General features: G+C 40.1%; 1 protein-coding gene across 42 annotated transcripts in view; it reads right to left on the bottom strand.

Annotated features, from left to right (window-relative positions):
- FBXO34 (F-box protein 34) overlaps positions 1-23,553 on the bottom strand; it is a 110,231-nt gene that overhangs the window by 84,298 nt on the left and 2,380 nt on the right. For 4 of the 42 annotated variants that reach the window (XM_063792677.1, XM_063792678.1, XM_063792680.1 and 1 more), the window contains one exon: positions 1,752-1,890. In XM_063792677.1, coding sequence (XP_063648747.1) covers positions 1,752-1,759 — 8 coding nt within the window. In that variant the 5' untranslated portion in view covers positions 1,760-1,890. 42 annotated transcript variants of the gene reach the window in all.

Below are 23,553 nucleotides of genomic sequence, written 5' to 3'. Positions count from 1 at the left end.
AACTACTCTATGTTAATACTGACATAGGAGTTAAAAAGAAATTACTTAGGTAGATAGGGTACGGCAGTCCTCGGTAAGGTTTCCCTTTTAATGAAAAGCAGCCCCAAATCACTTTCCTAACAAAGAGCAGCCTATAAAATAGAGCTGCAGACATATATGCCGGCAGTTGTGCCAATCAGTTTCAAAATGGCGGCTCCACCTTCCCTTCTCTGCCAGCCACATGTACTGTAAAGGGCAGCCAAAATGACGCCGGTCAAGGGGAAAGTACATTTGCATCCTAAGATTAGGGTGGGTCTTCCTACAATTGTAGATTCTAATTTACTCCCCTAAACTACTGTTTTAAAACAAATTAAAACTGATTTATATACTGGAGATAACCAGGTACAGTCTGAAGCTCCTTAGAACAGAACAAATATTTGCATGGTGGGAAATAAAATATATTTTTTTAGAAGACAAATGGCTAATTAAGGTTCAAAACTAATTCACATTAAAGAATCAGAATATTCTAGTCAAAATTTTAAATTAAAAATTGCTTTCTATAGTAGGCAGGGGAAGACTGTTTCCATTACTATAATTTTGTGTAAATTATGGGGAAGTTTTTCTTTCAAAAATCAAGAACAGCGGCCGGGCGCAGTGGCTCATGCCTGTATTCCCAGCACTTTGGGAGACCAAGGCAGGTGGATCACAAGGTCAGGAGTTCAAGATCAGCCTGGGCAATATGGTGAAACCCCATCTCTACTAAAAATACAAAAAAAATTAGCCGGGTGTGGTGGCAGGCGCCTGTAATTCCAGCTACTCGGGAGGCTGACGCAGGATAATTGCTTGAACCTGGAGGCAGAGGTTGCAGTGAGCCAAGATCGAGCCACTGTACTCCAACCTGGGTGACAGAGCGAGACTGTCTCAAAAAAAAAAAAAAAAAAAAAACAAGAACAGCAAAACCTACCCACTGTCTACCCCTCTACTCCTTCACTAAATTATACTTCCTGTCCAGCTATACAGTTACAACTTTTGCCTTCCTGCTGAATCTAATTTTTAGGGATAAAGGGAGAACATAAAAATTCTGTCCCAAAAAGAAGCTAAACTCTTCCTGAACTAAGTCTAAGTAGTAGAAGAGATAATTAGGAGCCAACTCTGGCTTTATTTAAAATATACTTACTTTATTTAAATTAGCATTGGTTAACTTTAAAAAAAAAAAGTGGGGGGGACTTGCTAAGGCTGGTCTTCAACTACTGGCGTTAAAAGATCCTCCCACCTCAGCCTCACAAGTAGTTGGGATTACAGGTGCAAGCCACTGTGCCTGACAGCATTGGTTAACTTTAACATAACATTACTGCTTCAGTCACAGCAGTCTCATTCAATCTAGTAAATCATGGGAAGCTAAAGCAAATAAAAGATAATGGTCTCTTTGTGACATTACTGTTCCACTAAGCTGTTCCTAATTTCTTTTTTACTTCAAAGTATTCTTTACTATAACAGGAAAGTGTTTTGTGTGGTGAAGTTCCTCTGTAAGACTGGCTGGATTTGAATTCCAGCTTCAACACTTACTAGCTAGACAAAGTGTTTAATGAATAATCAATTTTCTGCAAGAAAAAATGGCCAAGAATATTTACCTCAGCTGGGCGCAGTGGCTCATGCCTATAATCCCAGCACTTTGGGAGGCCGAGGCAGGCAGATCACTTGAGGCCAGGAATTCAAGACCAGCCTGGCCAACATGGCAAAACCCCGTCTCTACTAAAAATACAAAAAACTACCTGGGCATGGTGGTGCATGCCTGTAATCCCAGCTACTCGGGAGGCTGAGGCTGGAGAATCGCTTGAGCCCAGAAGGTAGAAGATGCAGTGAGTCAAGATCACACCACTCCACTCCAGCCTGGGCAACAGACGAGAGACTCTGTCTCCAAAAAAAAAAAAAAAAAATAGAAAAGAATATTTACCTCATAGAGCCATTATATAGAATAGATAATATACATAAACCGCTTAGCATAAGGTCTAGTCCACATTAATAAATAAATAAAGCTAACTATTAACATTGTCACACCTCACTGTGCAGAAAGCTACCTCCAGTAGGAAAGGGATGTTCCATCTGGACACTATGGAACACATTCAAACCTAGAGGTTTTTTCCATTACAGAAGGTTCCCAATTTAGGATGGTTCAACTTGTGACTTTTTGACTTTACGATGGTGCAGAAGTGATACACATTCAGCAGAAACTGCACTTCAAATTTTGATCTGCTTTTCCACTTTGAGTATTCAATAAAGTAAATGAGATATTCAGCACTTTATTACAAGGTAGGCTCTGCGTTAGATGATTTTATCCAACTGTTGACTAATGTTCATATTCTAAGAATGTTTAAGGTAGGCTAGGCTAAGCTATGATATTTGGTAGGTTAAATATATTAAACGCATTTATTTTCAACTGATTTATCGGGACGTAAGTCAAACAGCATTAACTAAACCACCACTGAAGGCAACTTCACCACAAAACCACTAGAAGACTGAGGCAGGTGATGTATTGGGCAAAGCAATACTCAGTCCTTTTCCACCAACAGAATATACAGTTCTTAAACTTAGCACAGCTGTGTTTGCCCCGGTGTAATTATGGAACACAGTAGTCTCCAAAAGCAAAATTTTAAAATTACTTTTTAAATAATGGAAATAATACTTTCAAATATAAGTATTTAAAATGTAAACTATTTTATAGCTAACTTTCTTACGTTATACCCTTTCTTCTCTTCACACATATAGCAAATGTTTTTTGAGGCCAGGCTCATGTCTATAATCCCAACATTCTGGGAGGCCAAGGCAGGTGGATCACTTGAGCCCAGGAGTTCAAGACCAGCCTGGGCAATGTGGCAAAACCCTGTGGTGTGCATATGTACTCCCAGCTACTTGGGAGGTTGAGGTCAGAGGATCACTTGAACTTGGGAGGTCAAGACTGCAGTGTTCACACCACTGCACTCCAGCCTGGGAGACAGAGCCAGATCCTGTCTCAAAAAAAAAAAATAATAATTTTTTGAGCATCTATTAGGCACCTGGAATACAGTGAACAAATAGACAAAGCCCTCAAGGAACTAACATTCTGGTAGTAAGAGAGACAATAGTCATAATAAGTAAATTCTACAGAGCATGTTTCAAGGAGGTAACTGCTAAACAGACTAGGGTAAGGAAGCTTAGAAGTGCAAGCAAAGAGGGGCAGTTATAATTTTAAGTAGGGTGATCAGTACAGACTTAAGAAGGTGATAGATGAGAAAACATTTTAAGGAGGTAAGGAATGAAGATTTATCTAAGGAATAGCGTTCTAGACACAGGGAACAGCAAATGCAAATCCTAAGGAAAGCATATGCGTACCCGATTAACACCACCACCAATACCTAACAAATAAGCAAAAATGTCAGCCATTGCTGTTAAGTTTCTATATCCCTCTCTCCACACACACACACAAATCTGTGCTAGGGAAGAAAAAAAAAAAAAACCAGACTTCATAAAAATTCATTCATTCAACAAATGTTTACTGAACAATACCCATGTGCTAGGTCCCACTTTCCGTGCTAAGGATACAGAAAAGAACATGACAGGCAATACTTTCTATTCTGTCACAGGAACCTTAGCAAAGAGCCTGAGGTTGATCACAATGCCCATTTACTAAGCAATACTTTTTTCCTACTCCTTGGCTTATTAAGCCTTCATTGATTAAAAAAAAAAAAAAAAAAAAAGCAGAGATTTACAGAAATCTTACCTCCAGATAAGTGAGACGATACTGTACTCAAAGTATCTCAAAGTCTCTATCTTCAGATTATAGATATCGGGCCCTTACAAAGTTTCTTTACCTAGTGCCAGGTACAGTGGCTTATGCCTGTAATCCCAGTGCTTTGGGAGGCCAAGGTGGGAAGATCCCTTGAGGTCAAAGTTCAAGACCAGCCTGGCCAACATGGCAAGGGTTAACCCCATCTTCTACTAAAAACACAAAAATTAGCTGGGTGTGGTGGCACACACCTGTAATCCCAGCTACTCGAGTGGCTGAGGCATAAGAATCATCTGAAACCAGCAGCAGAGCCTGCACTGAGCCGAGATTGTGCCAATGCACCACAGCCTGGGTGGCAGAGTGAGAACCTGTCTCAAAAAAAAACAAGGCCGGGTGCGGGGTGGCTCACATCTGTAATCCCAGCACTTTGGGAGGCCAAGGTGAGTAGATCACCTGAGGTCAGGAGTTCGAGACCAGACTGGCCAACATGGTGAAACCCCGTCTCTACTACCAATACAAAAATTAGCTGGGTGTGGTGGCACACGCCTGTAATCCCAGCTACTAGGGAGGCTGAGGGAGGAGAATTGCTTGAACCTGGGAGATGGAGGCTGCAGTAAGGTGAGATTGTGCCACTGCACTTCAGCCTCGGTGAAAGAGTGAGACTCCGTTTCAAAAAAAAAAAGAGAAAAGTTTCTTTACCTAAAGAACTGACATTTTAAAAGTACTAACATCTACCCCTCCCTCTCACCCAGAAGAGCCAAAACATTGCTATTGGGAGTCTAATCTACTATGCCACAGTACCTATGGTAGCTAAGTAAGAGGTCTCTGCTATCTAAGACTTCATCAGGTGGTATGGGGAAAACATGCATATATATCCTTTCTTTTAATGCTCCCATTTCCTACTTTAAAAGTAAGTACAGGCCGAGCACAGTGGCTCACGCCTGTAACGCCAGCACTTTGGGAGGCAGAAGGGTCTTGAGTCTAACAGTTAAGACCAGCCTGTGCAACATGGCGAAACCACATCTCTACTGAGAAAAATGCAAAAATTAGCCAGGCATGGTGGTACACGCCTATAGTCCCAGATACTCTGGAGGCTGAGGTGTGAGGATCACTTGAGCCTAGGAGGTAGAGGCTGCAGTGAGCTGTGTTGGCACCACCACACTCCAGCCTGAATGACAGAGCAAGACCCTGTCTCAAAAAAGAAAAAAAGAAGTAAATACAGCTTATAATACTACCCAGTGGCATAGAAAATTACTATGAAGTTTTTCCTTAAGTCCCAACCAAAAGCTCATAGTTAAAAATATAATTAAGGACACTTAACATTCTATTTAAAAAATTACAGTTTAAGCAGAATACATATCATGTAATGTATCTGAACCCATTTAGCAATCAGAGAATAAAAAGAAAACACAACAAAAAATATTATATAAAAAGAACCAAAAAATATATATTACTTTCTTTTTCCCCATTAGGTTAAAGGGTACTTTAAGATCAGTTAAAAATATGTTTCTGAATGTTAAGAAATGTGATAGAAAACAGGACCAAAGAAAATTAATGCTAAATTAACCTTATACATGAATTGATTTTTTTTTTCTTTTTTAAAGAAATGAGGTCTTACTTTGTCACGCAGGCTGGAGAGCAGTGGTGCAATGACAGCCCACTGAAACCTTGAACTCCTGGGCTCAAGCGATCCTCCCATCTCAGCCACCCCCACATAGCTGGGATTACAGGTGCACTCCACTATGCCCAGCTATTTTTTTTCTAAAGACAGGGTCTCCCTATGTTGCCTAGGGTGGTCTCGAACTTCTGGGCTCAAGCAAATCTCCTGCCTTGGCCTCCCAAAGCACTGGGATTACAGGTGCATGTCACTACACCTGTCTAATTTGTTGGGGTTTTTATTAGAGGTGGGGTCTTGCTATGTTGTCCAGGCTGGTCTCCAATTCTTGGCCTCAAGCAATCCTCCCCACTTCACCTCCTGAAGTGAGGAGGCATAAACCACTATGCCCAGCCCTAACCTACTTTTTAATTAAAAAACTCCTAAAGAATACATTATTACCCTGTTTTCCTGTCAGTTCACAGTGACATGTTTGTGAGTAGAAGGGTTTCTCATCTACCTTTAACCATCAGTCTTCTGCTACAATTGGCCTAAATAAAATGAAAACATGCTGCATATGCTTCACCCCAACTAGCATTACATTAGCTAGCTGTGTAATCCATGCTTTCTAGGTATCATCAGTATGTAAGCATAGAAGTATTTTCTCTACCTACATGTCCTATCAGGCAAATTAGAGCTACCCTCTGTCATTTTTTTACCTACGAAATTAGCAAATACAAAAACTGTGTCAGCAAGGATATGAGAAAACAAGTGTATTGTCCAACTGCAAATACTCTTTGATCCAGTAGTTCCCCTTCTAAAAATGTATCCCACAAAACACCATCTGAGGCCAGGCATGATGGCTCATGCCTAAAATCATAGCACTTTGGGAGGCCAAGGCAGGAGGATCACTTAAGGTCAGGAGTTCAAGACCAGCATGGCCAACATGGTGAAACCCCCTGTCTCTACTAAAAATACAAAAAAAAACTAGGTGGGCATGGTGGCAGGTGCCTGTAATCCCAGCTACTCAGGTGGCTGAGACAGGAGAATCACTTGAACTCCAGAGGCAGAAGTTGCAGTGAGCTGAGATAGTGCCACTGCACTCCAGCCTGGGCAACAGAGACTCTGTCTCAAAATACATAAAAAAAAAAAAAAATCTGAATAAGGTTATTCACTGCAGCATTGTTTATAATGGGAAAAAAAGATAATAAAGACTGCATTTCTCAACCTTCTTTGCATTCAGATGTGGCTATGACACTAAGTTCTAACTAATGAAACATAATTCAAACTGCTATGAAGTGACAGCTTCTAGAAACCTTCCTTTAAAAGGGTAACATAGAACCTCTGCCCTTTCATGCACCCTGCTGCTCAGAATGGGCTGCAATAGCTAGAGATCTTGCTAAGTCAATGAGGACACAGGCAGCATACATAGAGCAGTATTAGTATAGAAAAAGGCCAATCAGAAAAGTGATGGTAGGGGGTGATGACCTCACTGAACCATGCACTTAACATCTGTGTATGTTACTGTATCCATTATGCCTCAATTAATTAATTAATTAATTAATTTTATTTTATTTTTGAGAGAAGTCTCACTCTTGCCCCCAGGCTTGAGTGCAATGGCTCGATCTCGGCTCACTGCAACCTCCGCCTCCCAGGTTCAAACGATTCTCCTGCCTCTGCCTCCAAGTAGCTGGGATTAAGGCACCTGCCACCACTCCAGGCTAATTTTGCATTTTTTAGTAGAGACAGGGTTTCACCATGTTGGCCAGGCTGGTCTCAAACTCCTGACCTCAAGTGATCCGCCCGCCTCGGCCTCCCAAAGTGCTGGGATTACAGGTGTGAGCCACCATGCCCGGCCAAATTATGCTTCAATTTAAAAAAAAGGAGAGTAAGAGAAAAACAGCACACCATGAGTTCCAGATGAGCCCTAAATCACCCTCCTGAATTTTTAAGAGAAAAATACTTTGTTGTTGTTTAAGTCACTGTTATTTTAAGTTTTCTATCACAAATACACTCTTCATATACCAATATGTAAAGAATTTAAAAACTACTGTTAGGTGAAAAAAGCAAGCTAATAGTACACAGAGTATGCTACCATACTTGTTTTTTTTAAAAAGGTAGACAGTGACTGGGCTTGGGGACCCACTCCTGTAATCCCAGCACTTTGTGAGGCCAAGGCAGAATAATCCTTGAGTCCAGGAGTTTGAGACTAACCTGGACAACAAAGTAAGACTCTGTCTCTACAAAAAAAAAAAAAAAAAACTAGCTGGACGTAGTGGTGCATGCCTGTATTCCCAACTACTTGGGAGGCTGAGGTGGGAGGATTTCTTGAGCCCAGGATGTTGTTGTTGTGGCTGCACTGAACTGTGATCATGCCACTGCACTCCAGCCTGGGGCACAAAGCAAGACCTCTTTCTTTCTGTCATATATACACACATACGTACATACATAGAAAGAAAGAATCGTATACCGGAAGAATAGATAAGAAACTGGTAACACTGGTTGCTTCCAGAGAGGGGTAAAGTGTGCCCAAGAGACAGGGGAAGGAAGAAAACTTCTCATTTTTTGCACCTTTTGTGTTTGAACCATGTGAACATATTATTCAAAAAGTAAATGTTCTTCCATCCTACTAAAATATACAAACTTTTTTGAAATTTTGGTATATGCAGATTTGGAGGTTTATATTAGATTTTGGTTTTGAAGTACTTCCACACTAAACTAATTACCTAAGAACTACTAGATACAAAAATAACAAAATTTAAAAATGCTGGAAAGGGGGGAAAAAAGAGAAGGCTAAGAACTCTAAATCATTTGAGAGAAAAGGGCAAGAAAACATTTTCACCAAAAAGAGAAGTTTTGGGGTCATTTTGCTGCTTGAAATATATATTACATATACTTTTTTTGTTTTGTTTTTTTGAGACAGAGTCTCGCTCTGTCACCCAGGCTGGAGTGCAGTAGCTTGATCTCAGTTCACTGCAACCTCCACCTCCCAGGTTCAAGCGATTCTCCTGCCTCAGCCTCTCCAGTAACTGGGATTACAGGCATGCGCCACCACGCCTGGCTAATTTTTGTATTTTTAGTAGAGATGGGGGTTTCACCACGTTGGCCAAGCTGGTCTCGAACTCCTGACCTCAAGTGATCCGCCCACCTCGGCCTCCCAAAGTGCTGGTATTACAGGCGTGAGCCACCATGCCCGGCCCTATATATTTTTTTAATTTCTCATCATTTGCTCTTGGGGTAAAACAAACAAAGCAGGTAGCTAAATCAAATCGTCCAACAAGCCTTTTCTCTGATTAACTGAAGAAATCATTACAAAAGGTTCTTTCTTGCTAGAGGAGTACAGTTTCTAAACAGTTACAAGTAGGATCATTTGAAAGTCTATGAATCAGATTAAAATAAAATGAGGATTTCTGAGAAATGTATCAAACAGGCCGTACATGGTTTTCTTTTCAACACTATTTTAAAATATGTGAAGATAAACTCTTGCCTTTTTCATGGCATAAACAACACAACAAGAGTTACTCAAAATCTACTCTTAATTAAACCATTTAATTTTGCAGTAGCCCAAGTCTTGGACTATTTTTTCCCAGCTATGATTAGTGTATGTAATTTTATATTCCATTTTTATGTACTTATTTCGATGTAATGATTATAATTTAAATGCACAAAATTAAAAAAATTTCTTTACTTTAGAAATATCCAAAAAAAAATTGGATTTTCCTTTTGGAAAATCTTGTTTCTCACACCAATGCCAAAAGATGACTAACCACATTATAAGGCAGAGGTCATGAAGCATAAATTATTGATCCATACCAATTACAAGCAACTTCTTAAGCAATAAATTATATTTAAACCCACAAAGGAGACATCATTTATACCTCCTGGCTGATAGCACAGGTTGAGAATCCCTAATCCAAAAATCCGAAATCCGAAATGGTCCAAAATCCAAAACTTTTTGAGCTCCAACACGATGCCACAAGTGGAAAATTCCACACCCAACCTCATGTGACAGGTCACAGTCAAAACACAGGCACACAACAATGAAGATGACATTGTTAACACAGCAAAAAAAGTGCTTATTGCCGACATGATGCAAATGCATGTTGGGCTTATTAGAGAACCAGAGCAGCATGCATTCTTAACAAAATCATGCTGGTTTATAAAATCACAGAGAGACTTCTAAGACAAAAACTGTTGTTAATGAGACAAGTGACTCTGGCGGAAATATTTTTAAAAGCCATCTAGCAGAATGCCTTCTCTTCCCTAGAGGCCCCATTTCCTGGTCCCTCAATTGATTCTGATGTTTCTTCCGGCCTTAATAAAACAAACAAACAAAAAGTCTAGAAACCTTTTAATCAAAAAATAACATCATAGGTGGGGACTGAAAGCCTAACCTTATTTGTTGATGATGTTGCTTAACAGCAGATACACATATTCTGGTGATGCTATTGTGCTTAGTTACCCTGAACACATTATTATTCTACTATATTAATGGTATGTCATACTTTTTACTGTTATTTTTTACTTTTTTCTTATACTTATGTGTGAATAAGTATAAGAAAATGACTGCTTATCAGTATCATATAAACTCAGTTGAGTGTGATGGTGATGCTAAATAACTACAGACTGTGCACATGAGTGACTAAGATTGTGACACCTTTGCTAACACTTCGACGTACACAAACTTTGTTTCCTGAACAAAATTATTTAAAATATTGTAGAAAACTATCTTCAGGCTATGTGTATAAGATGTAAATGATAACGGGTACAGTGGCTCATGCCTGTAATCCCAGCACTTTGGGAGGCCAAGGCGGGTGGATCACCTGAGGTCAGGAGTTCAAGACCAGCCTGGCCAACAAGGTGAAACCCCATCTCTACTAAAATACAAAAACTAGCCAGGTGTGATGGCACACCTGTAATCCCAGATACTCGGGAGGCCAAGGCACGAGAATCGCTTGAACCTGGGAGGTGGAGGTTGCAGTGAGCCGAGATCAAGCCACTGCACTCCAGCCTGGGCGAAAAAGCGAGACTCTGTGTCAAAAAAAAAAAGTAAATGAAACATAAATGAATTCTGTGTTTCAATGTGGGTCCCATCTCCAAGATATCTCATTATGTATATGCGAATATTACAAATTCAAAAAAAAAAATCCAAAATCCAAACCACTTCTGGTCCCAAGCATGTAAGATAAGAGATACTCAACCTGTAGTACAAACATCAAATTGTTTTGAACAGGGTTGTAGGGTTACAAACAAAATCACTTATCCTTTAAAAATTCTTAGTCACTAGTGTGGAAATTTTGTTAGGGGCTTACAATCATTAACCCTATCAGAGTAAATGCTCCTGAGGGCAAAGACTACACTTTCCAATACAGTTATCTGTATTATTCCATAAAGTAGAATTTCAGCAACATAGACTAAAGGGACATTCAAATATAGAAGACTGAAAGTAGGCACACTATTAATATTTGGTAAGTAAACTGAGCAGGAGTTTAAAAACAAATACAACGCACAAGGAAATAAAATTTAAATTTAGCATTATTTCAAGATATCTACGCCACAGCCGTACAACGCAAATGACAAATGTCTTGAAGAAAGCCAAAAGTTACACCGAGGTTCATTAATGAAGGCTTGATATGGTTTTCTTCTAAAAGGGAAAAAAACTAAGTTTGTGTCTGCCAAGAACATTAAATTGAATTCACGTCGAATCTTCAAGAATATCACTCTTACTTTAATAAACTAAGAAGTCTAACATCCTTTAAAAGTAGAAAGATGGGAAGTTACACTCATTTTTTACAAATTGGGAAGGGAAAGAGGTAGAGATTTATTTTCTCTTCTAAGTTATCAATTGGAAGGAATTTGGAAGGAAAAAAATAACTAATCAAATTTTCATACAGCATTCTCCATGAATACTAAATAAGCAGTATAAATACAAGCACGGGGGTTACTCAAATTCAATTCTAACCAATTTTGACTGAACATCTAAAGATAGAGGGTATTCCTGATTCTATGGGAAACAAAGATTAGTAACTGTCAGACCACTCCTTAAGGGACTTATGCAAGAGTCCAAAATCTTAACACTTTTAACAGGAATTCTCACTGGATTATGACTTCAGTAACACCAACATGTATTTAAATCATAGCCATTAAACATGAGAAACATGAACAAGTGTTCAGTTCAACAAGTGTTCGGTTAAAGGAACACTTGAAACACCTGAAAAGACCTTTAATGAAATAAAACTTGAATATTTAAGTAGACCAACAAATGAGCTGGCAGGGAGATTTTAATTGCTAAAACTAATACCTTTTAAGGAGGCATGTTCTCCTTCTTGTTATGTCCCCTAAAAGGGGATGGAGGAAATCCCATGAAATGTTCATAAAGGAATTTTTTTTTTTTTTAAAGAGATAGAGTCTCACTATGTTGCCAATGCTGGACGGCAGTGGTTATTCACAGGCACGATCCCACTACTGATCAGCATGGGAGTTTTGACCTGCTCTGTTTCCAACCTGGAAACCTCCCTTCACCCCACCTTACGTAATGTGCTGTTCCTTGACTCCCGGGAGAAAGAACAATTTTTTTTTTTTTTTTCTGAGACAGAGTTTCGCTCTTGTTGCCCAGGCTGGAATGCAATTGCACTACCTCGGCTCACTGCAACCTCTGCCTCCTGGGTTCAAGCCATTCTTCTGAATCAGCCCAAGTAGCTGGGATTCCAGGAATGCGCCACCACACCTGGCTAATTTTGTATTTTTAGTAGAGACGGGGTTTCTCCATGTTGGTCAGGCTGGTCTCAAACTCCTGAACTCACGTGATCCGCCCACCTCGGCTTCCCAAACTGCTGGTATTACAGGCGTGAGCCACTGTGCCCAGCCGGAACAATTCTTGAAAGAAGCTTTACAACTGATCTTTGCACTTTTTTTTTTTTTTTAACCTCACCTGGCCAGAGAGAATGTTCTCTGCATTTTAAAATAGGACAATTAAAAGCAAGATAAACATGGTAGATTCACAAAATAAAACAAGACAACTGCAGTAAGAACCAAGGTAAGGCCAGATATGGTGCTCAAGCCTGTACTCTCACAGCATTTTGGGAGGCTGAGGAGGGAGGATCACTTGAGTCCAGGAGTTCAAGACCAGCCTGGGCAATGGTGTGAAACCCTATCTCTACAAAAGATACAAAAATCAGCTGGACGTGGTGGCACATGCCTGTAGTCCCATCTACTCAGGAGGATGAGATGGAAAGATTGCTTGAGCCTGGGTGGTTGAGGTGCAGTGAGCTGAGAATGCACCACTACACTCTAGCTTGGGTGACAGAGACCCTGTTTCAAAAAAAAAAAAAACAAAGTAACAAAATTTTAGGTAACCACAAACACTCAAAATCCAGAGGCTAGGTCCCTGAATCAAATAAAAAGAGAAGAAAATAAATCATTCACTTTTTTTTTTTTGAGACAGGGTTCACTCTTGTTGCCCAGGCTGGAGTGCAATGGCACAACCTCAGCTCACTGCAACCTCCACCTCCGAGTTCAAGAGATTCTCCTGCCTCAGCCTCCCGAGTAGCTGGGATTACAGACATGCACCACCACGCCCGGCTAATTTTGTATTTTTACTAGAGACAGGGTTTCACCATGTTGGTCAGGCTGGTCTCGAACTCCTGACCTCAGGTGATCTACACACATCAGCCTCCCGAAGTGCTGGGACTGCAAGCGTGAGCCACCGCAACCAACCCATATACTGTAATTTTTAAGTGTAAAAAAATTTTATACCCTACAGTCTTAAAAATACATGCAATTAGCACTAGGCATGGTGGTGCATGCTTGTAAGTCCTAGCTACTCAAGAGGCTGAGGCAAGAGGACTGCTTGAGCCCAGCAGTCTGAGGCTGCAGTAAGCTATGACTGTGCCACTGCACTCCAGTCTGAGCAAAAGAATGAGACCCTATCTCTAAAAATACATACACATACATACACATACACATACACACACACACACACACACACACACACACTCTTAGAATGTAAAGTCACATTTTAATTTTAGGAAAAGTTATAACCTCCTACCAGCTAATAAAACAAAAATGTGAACTCTCCAGTAAAGTTAATATTTTTCTGGACTTTAATAACCAATTTTATTATATTTACCCAAAAGGGGGGAAAACACAAAGTGTTAAATAAAAAGAATAAATTTTTGGCTGGGCATGGTGGCTCACGTGCCTGTAATCCCAGCACTTTGGGAGGCCAAAGCAGGCGGATCATGAGGTTAAGAGTTCAAGAACAGCCTAACCAACATGGTGAAACCCCATCCCTACTAAAAATACATTAGTCGGGCACGGTGGCTGGCTCCTGTAATCCCAGCTACTCAGGAGGCTGAGGCAGGAGAATCGCTTGAACCCAGGGGGTGGAGGTTGCAGTGAGCTGAGATCACACCACTGCACTCCAGCCTGGGCAACAGAGTGAGACTGTCTCAAAAAAAAAAAAAAAAAAAGATAAATTCTTACAGACTGCTATTTGCCAAAGAATATAAATATCTGTAAAATTATGCTAAAAGAAAAAGTGATGGAAATATAACTAATACACTTAACATACTACCTCGCATATAAAATAGGTTGTAATAAATCGGCTGTGAAACTCCACAAGTTAAAAATGTTGGTGTATTTTTTTAGCTTTTTATCAATCTAATCATAGCCTATGTTAAGTAAAATACAGCAAAGAAAATGTCAAATGAAAGACGATTCAATAAAGCATAAAGCTCTAAGGCCCTCCCTGGACTTATTTTCAGGAAACATTTCGATAGTCCTTTGTTCCACAAATGAGCTAAAATATAGTGATGATGGTAGAGCTCTTCATCCAAGAAAGAAGACAGCCTGAACAAGAGAAACCTATTCCCTAGGGTTAAAGTGACTGGGGTTTGTAAAAAAGTACAGACAACCTCCAGAGAATAACCCTGATGACTGAACTTGAAATAAAACCTCTTGCCCTACTTTGGAAACAAGTTTGCCTCTCCCGGTTTCTGGACAATAAAGCAAAAGTGTCCTTTGAGACTACCTTATGAAACTCAAATTTCATCTTCAGAAACTCCAACTAATCAATAATTCCCTATTCTGTAGTTCCAAGAATGATTCTACAGTTTCAAATAAACTACTCTATAAACAAAATTAATCTTTATAATTGTCATAAAGCAAATGAACACCAACTCCTACAAATGAATCTGCTAAAAAGTGTCTAAGTTAACAAGCAGACTAGAAAACACAGCAACTGCTTTTTTTTTCGGGGACATTGTCTACAGTCACTCAGAATGGTCCAGTGTATGTATGACATACAATCATCAGCTTTCCTACAATACAGCCTTCAACAGAAATAGGGTGTCCCAAGCCCCTGGCAATAGAACTGTTTCCCGACCAAGAAGGTTGGGAAAGGCACAAGATTGGCATGTGGCATGTGCCCAGACTTCGAGGGGTTTGTGCCGTGAGATTTAAAGTTCTTATAAAGTTGTCTACAATGAAAAAAACATGTCAGCAGGGCCTATCGTGGTCCAATGTGTGCTAAATGAATCCATGTCAGGATCAAGGATGCCTTCCTTAACAAGAAGCAGAAAATCATTGTGAAAGTGTTGAAAGCACAAGCACAGAGTCAAAAAGCTAAATTTGGCGGGGCGCGGTGGCTCAGGCCTGTAATCCCAGCACTTTGGGAGGCTGAGGCGGGCGGATCATGAGGTCAGGAGATCAAGATCATCTTGGCCAACATGGAGAAACCCTGTCTACTAAAATACAGAAAATTAGCCAGGCATGGTGGCGTGCGCCTGTAGTCCCAGCTGCTTGGGAGGCTGAGGCAGGGGAATCACTTGAACCCAGGAGGCGGAGATTGCAGAGAGCCAAGATCTTGCCACTGCACTCCAGCCTGGCAACAGAATAAGACTCTGTATCAAAAAAAAAAAAGCTAAATTTAAAAATGAAACTTACTGGAATAAACAATTCATTTCAAAAAAACGTAAAGCTACAAATTTACATAGCCCAGCTATGTCCTTTCTAAAGATAAGGAAAAGCTAAGCCTTCGATATGTGCCTACAATTCAGGGATAATATATGAAGCTTAGAATTTATTAGGGGAGATAAGGCTCATTACACATGAAACAAAGAGCAACAAGCAACAGTATACAATGAAATGTCAACGTGCTGAGTGGCTAAGTACTCAATATACACCATAGGAATGTGGGAAATGGTAAGGATGTTACAGAGGGATTGGTGAGTCCAACAAGGTTTTATGGGAATAGATTTCGTAAAACAGATGTAATATTTGGAGAAATGAAAGGAGAAAGCAAGGCTGAGGAAACTGCCTGAATACCAGGTTTATTGCAGGGAGTCCCAGAAAATGAAGAGGAAGGGTGGGACTATCTTATGACATCTAAACCTAGAGCAGGTTCTCATTTGGAGAGTAACATCATCCCACTGGAATTTTTGTCCAACTAACCTGCCAACTGTGTATAAGATTGAAGGGGGCAAATATGGAATTATAAAAAACCATCATAGAGACAATTACAGAAATCTAAATTCACAATGATCATTGGTCTAGATCTGTGCTATCCAATACAGCAGCCACTAACCACATGTGGCCTTTGGCACTTGAAATATTAGTAGTCTGAACTGAGATGTCTTTTTTTTTTTTTTTTTTTTTAAGGAGTCGGGTCTCACTCTGTCATCCAGGCTGGAGTCCAGTGGCACGATCATAGCTCACCATAACCTAAAACTCCTGTGTTCAAGAGATTCTCCTGCCTCAGCCTCCCAAGCAGCTAGGACTACAGGCATGGGCTACCATGCCCAGGGGGATATGCTTTAAGTCTAAAATGCACACCAGACTGTAAACTATTTCAGTAATTTTTATATTGATTTCAATGTGAAATCATGTTCTGGATATATTGTGTTAACGTATTTTTAAAATATTTTTCACCTGTTTCTTTTTCCTTTTTTAATGTGGCTAACTAGAAAATGCTAAATTACATACATACAAGGTTCATATTATAGTCATCCCTCAGTATCCATGGCGGATTGGTTCCAGGACCTCCCTTGGACACCAAACTCCATGGATGCTCAAGTTCCTGATATATGGCTGGGTGCAGTGGTTCACGCCTGTAATCCCAGCACTTCGGGAGGCTGAGGCGGGAGGATCACAAGGTCAGGAGATCGAGACCATCCTGGCTAACATGGTGAAACCCCTTCTCTACTAAAAATACAAAAAATTAGCCGGGCGAGGTGGCGGGCACCTGTAGTCCCAGCTACTTGGGAGGCTGAGGCAGGAGAATGGTGTGAACCTGGGAGGCGGAGCTTGCAGTGAACCAAGATCGTGCCACTGCACTCCAGCCTGGGTGACAGAGTGAGACTCCGTCTCAAAAAAAAAAAAAAAAAAAAAGTTCCTGATATAAAATGGTGTAGTATTTGCATATAACCTACGCACATTCTACCGCACACTTTAAATAAACTCTAGATTACTTAAAATACCTAATACAATGTAAATGCTATGTAAAGAGTTATGCTGTACTGTCATGACAAGAAAAAATTATCTGTACATGTTCAATACAGATGTAATTTTTTTTCCTCAAGTATTTTCCATCTGAGGTTGGTTGGATCCATGGATGATAAACCCACAGATAGAGGGCTATTTCTACTCAACAGCACTGCTCTACATAGTTATCTCAACTTTTCTGGTTCTCCCATGCCCTTTTTTTAAAACATTTTTAACATGTACCCACAAATATGATGTGATATACATACATGTATGTATATATATCATGTACTAATATATTTTACATATATATAAAATGTATATAAATACTAGTAGGATGAGAAGAATAAACAGAAGTTTCAATATTTTTCTTTCCACAATCCAATGGACTAATCCACACACTACCACACTGGAGGTTTAAGATATTATCAAAGAGACTAAACAGAAAAAGGCAAATGCAAATGAAAGTTTCACTAAAACTTAATGACTGGTTGACCATGGAAGTAAAGGGAGAGGATGGACATAATGCTATTTGCTACTCAGTATCTACTGGCTCTTTATTTAGGGGCACTTAGCAAATTCTTCCAGATCCTGCCATCCACTGCTTCTTGATTTTCCCTTGGAAATCCACTTCCTCTCCCATGATGCTGGTTAGGAGTGAATGACCCCCAGCTCCAGAGGTAGGCCCAGGCTGGCTAAACTAATTAGCAAATCCTATTTCTCTTGCCTTAATGGTTCATTCAGAAATGACAATATAACCCAAAGTCAATGAGACACAAGAATACATTTCTTGAACTTCTAGGAAGAGAAACTCTCTTCTAGCAGTGGTTCTTAAGCTGAGGCTCACACATACTCCAAGGGTTTATATATAGAACTCAGGGTGTCGTTAAACTGAGAAAAACATATTACATCTTTACTTTAACCTCTAACTGAAATTTAGCATTTCCTTTCACTGTGAATTCAGCCAAAACACCACAATAGTATTATATTAGCAATATCTGTTTTGTCACCAGTAGAAATCACAGTTTATTTATTTTCCTATCACATGATCTTTGGTTGCAGATACCTCCAAATAGTAATAATACTCATCACCACTTGGAAATTATTAGACCCCACTAAATATATATATATATATATTTTTTTTTTTTTTGACGGAGTCTCGTTTATGTCGCCCAGGCTGGAGTGCAGTGGCATGACCTCAGCTCACTGCAGCCTCCGTCTCCCAGGTTCAAGCAATTCTCTGCCTCAGCCTACCAAGCAGCTGGGATTACAGGCACCCACCACCATGCCCAGCTAATTTTTGTATTTTTAGTAGATAGGGTTTCACCATCTTGACCAGGCTGGTCTCCTGACCTCGTGATCCACCCGCCTCGGCCTCCTAAAGTGCTGGGATTACAGGCGTGAGTCACCACGCCCGGCCTTCACTAAATCTCTTTAATAAAGAAACAGGGTGGGCATGGTGGCTCACGCCTATAATCCCAGCATTTTGGGAGGCCAAGGCAGGAGGATGGCTTGAGCCCAGGAACTCAAGACTAGCCTGGGCAACATGGCAAGACCTCATCTCTACAAAAAATTTAAAAATTAGCTGCGTGTGGTGGTGCGCACCTGTGGTCCCAGCTACTCAGAAGGCTGAGGTGAGAAGATCACTTGAGCCTAGGAGGTTCAGCTGCAGTGAGCCTTGTTAGCACCACTGTACTCCAGCCTAGGCAACAGATCAAGCACCTGTCTCAAAAAAAGAAACAGGTATTACCAACAATTTTTTAAAATACTTTTATAACTACATTTTAATGTAACTAGTTTTCTTTGTACAGTAGTCCTATGTATTTTCCTCTGGACTTGATAGCATGAGGTTGTAGGGCTTGAGCTGCAACAAACATGTGAACACAAAGGGACCAAAACCACAGAAGCTGAACTCATTAAATAAAGGAAGAGAAAGATTAAGTCTGATCACACAAGTATAACTGAATCAAGCCTCAACTTTGGACTTTTTAATATTGTGAGCCAGTGAATTTGAGTTGGTTTTCTGTTACATCAGCATTAAAAAAATCTAAATGATACAGTTTTCAATAGTTTCTACCTCAGAAAACTAGAACAATACCCATGCCTTTGGACTGAAAAAGAAAACTTAGAAAAAGCTTAACTTTGTCACAGTGAGGGAATCTGGGGAAAATGAGTTCAGTTCCTCACAAACTGAATGTACTGCAGACTCAATAATGCAATAAAGCTCTCACATGCACTTCCTGTTTTATATACAGGCAATGCTAAGGTTTCACATACGACCTAAGTATGGGCAAGCAGACATACCTGCATAAGATACAGAGAACAGAAAGAACAGTCCTACCCAAGGAAGTTAAACTTCTGGTAGCGGCTTTCTGATTCAACGACATGGTTCTCGGTGCTGTGGTGGCAGTAGCCCCCTTGGCAGGCAAGCTCTGCAGTGTCATTCAGGGGTTTGTCTCTAGAAGTTCAGACTAATCTGTTCATTCAGCCCGCTCAAAGTTTACATATCTTTCTCTCAATAAATCCTGTTTGCTACAACTACTTAAAGCAAATGCTCTTGCTACAGGATCCTGAATAAGCCAAAGTAAAAAGGGATATACAAAAGAAGCATCTTCCTAGTAGTCAGAAACCCAACAAGAGTTAACAGTTTATGAATAAAAATGTAGGCATGACTTGGATAGAATTATAACTGAGAAGCCCTAATTCAAGATCCACTCCTAAGAAACTTGCGTCCTCTGAATTCATGTAACATTTACTTATCTCTCTTCAGATACCTAATTACAACCCAAACTAAGCCCGTGGTACATGCCAGTTACTCAGAAGGCTAAGGATCACTTGAGCCCAAAAGTTCAAGGCTGCAGTACACTATAATTGGGCCTTTGAACAGCCACTGCACTCCAAACTGGGCAAGATCTAGTCTCTTTAAAAAATAATAATAAAAAAAAAAAGCAGCCGGGCATGGTGGCACACACCTGTAGACCCAACTACTCAAGAGGCTGAGGAAGGAGGATGGCTTGAGCCCAGGAGCTCAACGTTACAGTGAGCTATGAATTGCACCACTGTACTTCAGTCTGGGCAACAAAGCGAGACTGTCTCAAAAAACAAAACAAAACAAAAAATTAAATCATAGAGCAAGGGCTATGTTCATTTCTTTATACTCTGAACACCAAGCACAATGCGACCCTAATGTACTTCTAACAAAGTAGACCATTTGAACAAGTAGTTTCAGAAGAAACTAGTAGAAATATGACTGCAGGAGATTAAACAGCTAATGAAATTAACCTAGAAGGTGCAGGAAGGAACTTTTTGTGGTGATGATAATGTTCTATATCTTGACAGGGATATGGGTTACACAGATGTATGAACTTGTTCAAACTAAAGGAATGGTATACATAAGATTTGTACATTTTACTATATACAAGTTTTGCCTAAAAACTGTAATGCCCAACCTTGTTTTTTCCTTATTCACCTGGCTTTGTTTCTCCCTTAGCTAAGAGAACCAGACAAACTCCATCTTGGCTCTTTCACTGGCAGCCCCTTCCTCAAGGACTTTACTTGTGCAAGCTGACTCCCAGCACATCCAAGAATGCAATTAACTGATAAGATACTGTGGGAAGCTATATCCGCAGTCCCCAAGAATTCGTCTGATTGATAATGCCCAAAGCCCCGCATCTATCACCTTGTAATAGTCTTAAAGCCCCTGCACCTGGAACTGTTTACTTTCCTGTAACCATTTATCCTTTTAACTTTTTTGACTACTTAACTTCTGTAAAATTGTTTTAACTAGACCCCCGCTTCCTCAACCAAGATATAAAAGTTAATCAAGCCCCTTCCTCGGGGCCGAGAGAATTTTGAGCGTTAGCCGTCTCTCGGTCGCCGGCTAATAAAGGACTCTTAATTCGTCTCAAAGTGTGGCATTTTTCTAACTCGCTCAGGCACAACAAAACAAGTAAACAAATAATAATAGGCATGGGGAAATGTCTAGGTGTAAAGTATACTTTGAAATACAACAAAAACAAAAGGATTGATGAATGGATAGACCGACAGATAGGCAATAAAGCAAATACACCAAAATATGACTAACAATATAGGGGTGGTGGGTATTTAGGTATGCAATGTACAAACAATTCTTTCCACTTTTCTGTAATGAATGAAATGTTTCACTATGAAATCTTCCAGAAAGAAAGCAAACACTGGAAATGAAGGCTGTGAGAGGCTTGCGTATTTCCCAAGTTCATCAATTAAAGGATTGACTTTAAAGGAAAAGAAGGTATATGCATGCCTGAGAGTGGAAAGAAAAGGAGAACAGGTATTCGGGTTGTCCCTCTTTTCTATGCTTCTAATTTTAGATTGCCTAGATAGACTAGTTCTGGCCTTGAGCACTTGTTCTTGCCTCTAAGGAAGCCCGAACTCACCAAGTTCCATTCATTCTAGCACAATCTCAATCTGTGGTATCTAGGCCCTTTGTCTGTCTTGGGCTATGATAAGCTATTCCCTATTCTTTTTAACTGAGTTTCTAATACCTCCTTAAATTGACCTTTAACTAACACCTCTGGCCAATCTAGCATAACATAGTTTATCCTCGTTTTTTTGTTTTTTGTTTTTTGTTTTTTTGAGACAGAGTCTCGCTCTGTCACCCAGGCTTCAGTGCAGTGGCACCATCTCGGTTCACTGCAAGCTCCGCCTTCCGGGTTCACATCATTCTCCTGCCTCAGCCTCCCAAGTAGCTGGGACTACAGGTACCCGCCACCACGCCCGGCTAATTTTTTGGTTTTTTTTTTTGTTTTTTTTTTTTTTAGTAGAGATGGGGTTCCACTGTGTTAGCCAAGGTGGTCTCAATCTCCTGACCTCGTGTTCTGCCCGCCTCAGCCTCCCAAAGTGCTGGGATTACAGGCATGAGCCACTGCATCCGGCCAATAGTTTATCCTCTTGACCCAACTCTAGCCTCTCACACCCAAGACCCATCATAGCAAGGCAATGTTAAAACAAAGGTTAAGGGTCCTTGCAGCAACGATATATCATCTCTGTGTCACAGTCCCTATCTGAGTACCTGGCACAGAAATACTCAAAAAAATGTTTGCTGGATGAATGAAATCCATACCTAATAATGCAATAACCACACTTACATAGCACTTAGTTTCACATTTACACCTATACTCTACTGAGGATAGGAAATGTACATGTTAGGTTTCTGAAGCTGAATATTTTAAAATGGATTAATGAGAGCCTCTTCTGTGGAGCATTAACTAGAAGATGGAGGTGGGAATGAAAGGTTGATAAGTTCTTTTAACCAACACTAAGAAACAACTACACTGTATTAATGCTCTCCTGGAAAATACAGTATGTCATCAGCTTCAAAATACCATAAGCATTAACTAAAGGGGAGAAGATAAATTATGCAAAGATAAGAACTGACAGGAATTCAATTTCCAGATGACCTAAATGCATTTCGAGTTAATCTGCTCTTTTTTGTTTTTGTTGCTTCCAAAGGACTGCAGATTATGCACTTGCTGAATTTTGCCTTTGTCACACATGACCTAACAAGGAAGGCATTCATCATACCATAGTAGCTTCCCTCAAGTATCTGGTTCTAAACAGCTGCAAATTTTGGAAGATAACACTAAATGATGTCTCTAAAGATAAGTACGTTCTCTCCCAAACAAATATTAAAACAAGATTAAAGTTACTAGAATATAAAAACTGTCAAATTAAGCTAGCTGAACATAAATTAAGTTTAAAAAATAAAGTAAAAATTTTTAAGAATTTAAATTCTAAATGTTAATAAAATAACTGATCCAATAAACATATCCTGAGGAATTTCTACAATACAGCACTCTCATCTTGACATTTGCTTTTATCCATCAGAAAGATGGATAACAAATGACTGTTTAATTTAGTGCCTTCAAATTATATAAGTGAATAAAATGACTTAAAATAATAAACCAATCTCAAAATTAATTTCCATAAAACCATTTATATGACGTAAAAGCTGCTTCCCAGACCCAAAACTGGAAAGCATGGGTGAAAAAGATCCTGCCAAAAATAGAAACAGACTGTAAAAATGTTTCACACGAGTTCTGGCTTGTTAGATAATTACACAACACTCACAAGCTGGCTTTTTAAATATCTGTCATTGTCCCTCAGTCACATCAGTATGCACTATGACATTTAGTCTTCACCTATTAACTCATTTTCCATGAGGAAAAATAAAAACTTCCTAACTGCTAAGCAAAATAGAGAGGAAAAATGCACTGCCGAAGAGCAGGTATCTCCTTATCAGCTGTAGGTCTTTCAACTCTTATTTAGTCTGACTTTCATCCTTTCCCATTAATACTAGCACACCTGGCCGAGAACGGTGGCTCACACCTGTAGTCCCAGCACTTTGGGAGGCTGAGGTGGGCGGATCACGAGGTCAGGAGTTCATGACCAGCCTGGCCAACATAGTGAAACCCCGTCTTTGCTAAAAATACAAAAATTAGCCGGGCATGGTGGCACGCACCGGTAGTCCCAGCTATTCGAGGCGCTGAGCCAGGAGAATCGCTTGAACCCGGGAGGCGGAGGTTGCAGTGAGCCGAGATCGCACCACTGCACTCCAGCCTGGGTGACAGAGCGAGACTCTGTTTCAAAAAAACATACAAAAAAACTAGTACACCTAACTTACATACAGCCGTGTAGCCGGCCCCAGAATGGCTACCGCTCGGGAAAGACACATGCAAGCGTCCATTTTGGACCTCCT

The sequence above is a fragment of the Pan troglodytes genome, chromosome 15, assembly GCF_028858775.2.
Source record: "Pan troglodytes isolate AG18354 chromosome 15, NHGRI_mPanTro3-v2.0_pri, whole genome shotgun sequence".
Taxonomy (NCBI): Eukaryota; Metazoa; Chordata; class Mammalia; order Primates; family Hominidae; genus Pan; species Pan troglodytes.
The sequence above is the reverse complement of the archived record's forward strand: the minus strand, read 5'-3'. Positions and strand labels throughout refer to the sequence as shown.